We start from the raw sequence: 7,673 nt of genomic DNA on the forward strand, positions 1-7,673 counted from the left end.
AGAAATATCAAAAAGCTAAGTAATAATATAATAAGGCCAAAGATTGTCCACAGGTTGTGTAAGTCACTTTCTAATCTCCTCTGAATCTGTCCACACAACTACTTGTTGATATTCCAGCGAAAGTGCCCTTTGGAGTCTTTTTGAAAGTCCTTGCAATTCGGCCTCTTGTGCTGACCTTACATGTCCATAATCCATAAAAGAAGTAACCAATTATTTGTTATTAATAATCAGAAAACCCCAACCTCCTTGATTAGTTGTAAGACTAAAACTTCCATTAGAAATGATGATGCAATTCCCTTCGCCCCCCAATTCTTAAAACGCCGACAGTGAACAAAATTGGGGAGACAAGGGGGTCTGGGTGTCATGTGCCACCTCAGGGGTCTGGGGACCCCCCAAATCACTGTGGAGGTTCAACTCAGATATCCATCTAGAAAGCTTGTGCAAAATGGAATAAGGATTTGGTTCCTGTTTTCGAAAGAGCACATTATTCCTAAGGCCCCATATTAGGTAAGTTGTAATGCATGCCACACTCAGAATATAGTATGAATGAGTTATGGATGTGGGGATAGTACTGAGAAATGTGTTAAAACATCTAACAATGACCCACCAGACAGAAATTTAGTGCGGAGCCCCAAAGGTGTGGCAGCCCAGATCCTTTTGGTAAAATCACATGAGAGAAACAGGTGCCAAGGGGTTTCAACTTCCATCTGACAAAAATGACAAAAAGGCCACCACCCTCGAGCCGACGGGGGTCAGATGGTTTGTTGAAGTGGGATGAAGAAATAGAAATAAATATTTTTCAAAATCTGTGATTTTTTTTTATTTAATACTTAGGCAACGTTTTGGTATGCATTCTTGGAATGAATTCTAGGTTGAATTCGTATTCTCGGATGATAAACATAGTTGTTTTTATCGTCCCAGAATACAAAATCAACCTAAAATGCATTCCAAGAATGCATACCAAACATAGCCTTAGATATCTTTCCATTCATTGTTTATCTTCAATTTTATTGAGAAGGAAATAAATGGCCAAAAATGAAGATCTACCGTGAAACCAAGGTTGTGTTTAGTATACATTCTCAAAATAAATTCTGGGTCTAGAATGCATTCTGGAACAGTTGAGAAGAAGGAGATTGAGGGAAGATGTAGATGTAGGATTTGTAGGGGAGGCTGGTATGATAACAGTTGAATCTGGTATGATGGGTTAGAAAGCCCAACTTTTTGGGCCTATAAGCTATAGAGTAGCTTTGTTGCTTTTGGCCCATTTAAGCCATTTATTTTGTTAACCAATTTTGGTCAACAAAATATCAAAATGAAGATCTTCCATAAAAGCTACCCCATGACCATGAAAGCTGATGAATGACGTGTTAATGAGTAGGGCTTGTTGTGTTTGTGTTGTACTGTAGTTATTGGGCTCACATTGACCACCACATGTGTTGGATCCAGCCCATAATCTCTTTCCTTCTAATGAGTTTGAAGTGGCAGATAATATGGATATTTGATGGACTCTAGAGATTGTAAATCCCGATTGGATAGTGATCTATTATGGATGTACTTTTATTTTCAAAAATTATTTAATATAGTGTTAATTTTTTTTTCTTTCAAAAAATAGAAAATCATTTAAGTCCGTATTTAATCGATGTAGTTTATATTTTATACAGGACATAATTCACCTTTCTTCTTATTTTATTTCGTGTAATTTTCTTTACATTCTCAGGGAGATTAACAGCGTGGCTGACTCCCTGGCTAGTAATGTGTTGTCCTATGCGAATACAACAGTTTGGCTTAAGTCCACCTCTTGATTGTCTGATAACTGTAAGTTAGACATCTTGCCATCTTCTCGTGTTAATAAATGAGTTTCTTATTATAAAAAAAAAAATTTATATTTGAAATTAGCGGATTTTTCTTTGGATTAAATAACTTTTAGGAATAAGACAGAGTGCAAAAAAAAAAATAAAGGTTACAATTTCTTAGTTCACCTACTTGGTGACAACAAAATGTACCCTTATAAATAAACGATCTTTTAATAATATTTTGGGCAGATAAATTGGTCTTTTAAGTCATAGAAATTGGAATTTTGTATACATAAGAATGGATTGTGTTTTCTTTCAGCCATGGTGAATGAGATTCTCCGCGGATGACTCGATATGGGTGACAAATTAGCAAGGCCATTTTGGGAACATACTAAAACCCTATAGGGGTTTTGTGAACCCTAAGATGGTGATTGAACTTTCATTGCTTGGTGAAAGAAAACTTTGTCCCACAAGAATTTACTTTAAGTGGTGGAATTATAAGTTATTACATCTTTTTATTGCCTTTTTCAAAATTTGAGTGTTTTTCGAGTAGACATGTGAAATTATTTTTTAACCTTCATTGAAAGAAGACATTTTATTTTTTTTGATGAGAGTTGAAAGAGGACATGTATATTAAAATGATAGGAGAGGTACCTGACCAAATAGGGTACAGTACATCTCCTCATATTGGTTTTTTAATCATTTTTTCTCTTTATAAAAAAATTAATGGGGGAGCGTTCTCTATCAAGCACGCACGACAGCCAATGAGAGTGCACGCTGACATCTCGGGGAGCGGAATTTCCACTTTCATGGGGGCAGGGGGGGCATTTCGTCCCCCGCTATGTCTGAGTGTGGCCTGCCAACACCCCAACAAAAAACATTTTCCTAAAATTAATCTAATAATTTATGTGAGGAGCCACAGTGGAGGCCTTAGGACTCATAGAGCCTTTTCCCTAAACGGATAAAAAAGATATCGAGAAAGGTTTTCTGGTCCACCGACTAAATAACTGACACCATGGTCTCGACGTCGAACTGTGAGCCACGGATGGCTTCCATCTCAATTGCATTTGCAGAAAGATCGACACTCCCATTTGTATTTTGGTGCAGTAAACTTGTCTCCGGGGTCCCATATAATGACACCTCTTCCTCCTTGATGGGATAGACTATTCCAAGCGCTACAATAAGATTTTCCAATATTTAAAGGGTTATTTCCAAATGTTTCCTTGAAAATGGCCAAACTTACAGTTGTTCCTTTGAATTTTAACTAATTCCATGTGTACCTCTGCTTTCCAAACTGAGTATCACTATAGTCCCTCTCGGTTGACAGATGGATCCCAATTTTTTAGCATTAATGGATCATTCTGTCCCTTGATAGGATAGAATGACAAAAATACCCTTATTTGAAAAAACAAAAAAAAAAACCCTTCAACTCATCATCCCCAAATCGATTTGGGGAAGATGAGTAGCAGATATCTTTCAACCCATTTGCAATCACCCCCTTTCATTTGAGACTTTCCCTCTCTCTCTCTCTCGGTTCATCTCCTTCCCTCCTTCCTTCCCACCATTGGAGAGCTTCAAAATCCCAAAACTGTCTCGAAAACGCTTCAACCTCTTCATTCAGAAACTAAAACCTTAGAGACCCTACCTATTAACCTGCAATTTTTAACTCCCCTTCCTCCTTTACTGCCGTGACGATCCGTGACGAACCAGCACGTTGGAGCTAGAGATCTGTGTGTGCGTATCTGAAGTCTGAACTGTGAAGACTGAAAAGGGTTTAGTCATCTGCTTCTTTTCCTGAGGGACTGATTGAGAAACGAATAAATTTGGATCACATGAATGAAACCTGCAGAGATAAATTGCAATCAGTCAAATCCACTGGTTTTCTTTCCCCTAGCCATATTAACCCAACAACCCCTCCTTCTCCGACCAATGACCTCAGGTGTCCAAATATATCTTTTCCAAGGCACTGTTGCAAATAGCAAAGAGCTCCCAAAAAATAAACACATGAAAGGAATGGGGAAAATTGTGTTCAAAGAACTTTATAATGTTTGGTCACTTTAATTTGAAAGGTGAAAAGGCCTACATTGAGGACCACCATTCCATCCATTCCTGACTAAGCAATCAATCCCCGTGTGAGAGAAACAAGATATCTGCCAAGGACAATTGCTCAATCTCTCTCTTTCTCACTTTTCTCTCTCTCTGCCTCACTTATCATCTCTACCAAAGAGGCAAAAACAAAACCATCTTTAGGTCAGTAACAGGGGAAAGATAAGATAAAATTGGCCAATTTTGGGCAAGAATTTTTTTGCCTCAAATGCATAAATCACCAGGAATGAAAATCACAGTAGTGCCGCATGCACTTTGTTCACCAAAAGAGAGGTAAAAGGGAACAACTAGCATGAACCACCCATTCCCTTTCCCTCTGTCCCTCTGATTTTTACTTTTGCCAACATATTAAAGAGACCCACATCAGAGTACCTCTTTTAGTTAGGATGAAAACTACAGTAGTTCTGAATGCATTCATACCATATAGTCAGAAAACTGAATTGGGTTTTGCAATTGGAATTATCTATATCAGAAAAAATTCAGCAATGAAAACCACAATTGTGCCTAACAAAATTTTGAATTGGGTTTTTCAATTGGATTTAACCCAATATTAGAAAACATGTTCATCAATCAGGATAAGTAACAGAACCAAGTTTCCAGCTCCGAATATTCTTACACAGAATTTCATATTCACTACAATGGCAAGGATGATATTACAAGAGACATTACAGATTTCAAGTCTCAGTAACTGAACTATTTCACCTGTGAAAAGACCTTCTTACATTACAAGACTATTATACCTAAATTAATAAGGTAGAGCCTAGTAGAACAACAACATCTATATACAGTGACTAACTATTGAAGATGAACATGTAAAAAGGCCGGCCAATTAATTATATCACTCATTCATTGGAGAACTTACTCCAACCTGAATCTGATGAACTTGAGCTCTCTTCTTCTCCTTCTACTTCAGAATTCAGCTCCAAAATTTTTCAATTTTGCAACATAATTGCCAGATGGAGAAGAGAAATCTGTGTAACAATATACATAGCTTTCTCACCGGGATTATAAAATTTTCCGGTGACAGCTGCGGTTATGAAGTGGGCTATTGAGCGCCAAGTTTAATACAGAGAGCATTCTTGAGCTGCTCCTGACTGAACATAAAACCTGACATCTTCACTGTAGCTTGTTGGATCATCAGGTCCTTCACCACTGAAACACTTGCGTAATGAACATCTAAGTCGAGCTCCTTCAGAGCAGCCATTAACCTTGCTGCTGGGTGGTTCTTCTTATTACACTGGATGCGAATCATGGCTTCCGAGCCGAGTATCTTCACGTCAATTTCCATATCCAATAACTTGCCTCCTTGACTTGAGATCTTCAGATCATTATCAGATGCCAGTGTGACTGGCCCAGAGTACTTAGATTCATTACCGGCCATCTCCTTCTTCAGTGCATCAACTTGAGCCTGGAATCCCTCCTTGTCGGATTCAGCTGTTTTGAGCTTATTTTTGAGCTCCTCGATGTAGGAAATGGCATCACCAAGAAGGGAAGCTTTGTCCATCTTGGAGACATTGGGTACCACAGCCCGTAAAGCATAGAATCTCTGGTTGAGCTTCTCTCTCCTCTGTCTCTCTGCTTCAACATGGTTCAGTGGCTCCTCTCGTCCATTTGCAGGTTTCCTTCCACGCTTCCGAGGTCGCTTCTCTGGTTCAACTACTCTGCTACTTTCAGCCTCTCGAATCGAAGCTTCAAAGTCGGAGTGGTCAGAATCTCCGGTTCCACAGCTTGACTTCACAATACCAGAAGAAGGCAATACAACACCAGACGCGAAGGAAAGAATGCCTTCTTCGTTACTGCACCTCGATGTAGCAGATCTCTGCTTCTTCTTATCATCTGCAGCAAATTGAGTTGAACCGTTTGAGAATAGAGTGTCATTGGGACTACTCGAAGTCCTCTTGCTCTCCCCAAAATTCAAGATCTCGCCGGTTTCAGGCTTGTACGACGACCCACCATTCCTTGCACTGCTTCCATCGATTCCAAACTCAGAGAAGTTCAATTCCCTAGGGAAGAAGCTCTGTGTCTGCGTCTGCTGATGGTGTTGGATGGTTATCGAGCTAGGGTTTTCAGTAAAGCTACTCGAACTGGGCTGTTCGAAGTGGATTGACTTGGAAATCTCAGGAACATTGGTAGGGAGTGTAGTTGTAGCAGTAACAGAAGCAGTAGCAGTTGGAGAGGTATTAACAGAGTCCTTAATTTCCATCACCGATGGTAACGGATCCGAGAGCCAGAGTGAGGACGGATCGTTCTCACCTTGGTCCGTCTGCGCCGCCGCCGGCCAAGAACCCATTTCAAGATTATTGAAATTAAACAAAACCCTAACCTTGTTCATTAGATCCGAGCTCTGGTAAATGGATTCCATCGAGCCTAATTCAACCACGCCATTCGCAGCGGGAATACAAACTATCGTCTGCAACCCAAAAACCTGACCTTGTCTTGCCCGTTCACAAGATGAATTCGCAAGCCTCTCACTTCCGGCGAGCCAAACCGGCGTCGAACTGAAGAACGCCTGACCCGGAAGTCCAACGCCGTTCACAAACGACTGAGTCATCGAAACAAGAAAGAACCACTCCGTATCAGTAACCTCTTCATCAACGGCATCGTCAGAAGAAGCAGGCACACCAGAGATTAACGAATTAAGTTCCCGAAGAACCTTCTTCCGGTGCTCTTGCTCCTCCAGCGACGTTGGCCTCATCTTCCGTTTCATCTTATCCTCTTCTCCCTTATAGTATCCATCACCCCAACCTAGCAAAGAAGAACCAGAAATGTTGTCGACCGATGACTGCCAAAAAATTGCGTAAGTCCAGTTCTCACGAGCACCCTCGATTAGACTTAGCAAACGCTGCTGAAGCGTCTCTTGATTGAGAAACATCGAAGTCTGAGGTTGAGCTAGGGTTTTGGTGGGTTCAGCTGTATTAACTATGGTAGAAGCTGAAGACGAAGAACCCCAACCAAAACCAGAGAAATCGGAAATCATAAAAGCTTCCATCATCGAAGAGTTATCGTCCGTCCACATATTCATCGTGGGTAACCGATAATCCGTCATTCCACCAAAAGTAAAAACTCAGTTCAGTAGAGGAAAAAAGCAAAAATGGAAAACAGGACGGCGGCAGCGGTAATGGAATGGAGGGAAATCAGAAGCAGTTTTACAGAGCAAATTGGTCAAGGTCAACGAGGGAAAACCAGAAGTAACTCCATTGACGCTTCTTTCCGGGTGAAGAATAGCCTGAACAGACTGAGAAGTGGTCGGAGGGGTGAGAGGAGAGAGGTGAAGGGTGTGAGCTTGTCGAGTGAGTGAAGGGGGGGTGTTAATGGCGAGCTTTTAGATATGTGGGGGATGGCGAGTATTTGGGTTTCATTTAGATTTGGGATTTATTTGAAGTTCATTTAAGGTGGACCCCACGATGTCTAGTTAGCGTCTATAGAGACCAGAGTGATTTCCTCGAAATATCAACGACTTAATCGGAATGCAGTACGAAGCTGCCATAGTTTAGAAGCCTGAAAATCGGGGGCGTTTTCTTTACTTACTTCATTAAAACCAGTAGCTAGTTTTGGGTTGTAATTACCAAATATGCCACTATAGTGATCCACTTTCTTGCGACGGAGCAGATCTGACGGTTAGTAGCACAACCTACTCATCCACTTAACGGATCTGACGGTTAGTAACACAACCTAGTTATCCACGGGTGCATTCATTAAATGGTCCTTAAAAGGACTTAAAGTCTTAAACAGTGGACTTATAAAACAGGCTAATCAGACAAACGGTTGGTCACG

At 40.6% G+C, this 7,673-nt stretch overlaps 1 protein-coding gene across 1 annotated transcript; it reads right to left on the reverse strand.

The window, feature by feature from the left end:
* Nucleotides 1-4,835: 4,835 nt before the first annotated feature.
* Nucleotides 4,836-6,971, reverse strand: LOC122646258 (transcription factor MYC2-like). The gene has a single exon (XM_043839781.1). It carries the CDS (start codon nt 6,943-6,945, stop codon nt 4,945-4,947), a length of 2,001 nt encoding a protein of 666 aa, XP_043695716.1. The 5' UTR covers nt 6,946-6,971; the 3' UTR covers nt 4,836-4,944.
* Nucleotides 6,972-7,673: the final 702 nt, after the last annotated feature.

The sequence above is a fragment of the Telopea speciosissima genome, chromosome 11, assembly GCF_018873765.1.
Source record: "Telopea speciosissima isolate NSW1024214 ecotype Mountain lineage chromosome 11, Tspe_v1, whole genome shotgun sequence".
Lineage (NCBI taxonomy): Eukaryota > Viridiplantae > Streptophyta > Magnoliopsida > Proteales > Proteaceae > Telopea > Telopea speciosissima.

Bases quoted from the DNA above. Each gene is read 5' to 3' on its own strand.
- LOC122646258 (XM_043839781.1), bottom strand. From the start codon at position 6,945: ATGACGGATTATCGGTTACCCACGATGAATATGTGGACGGACGATAAC.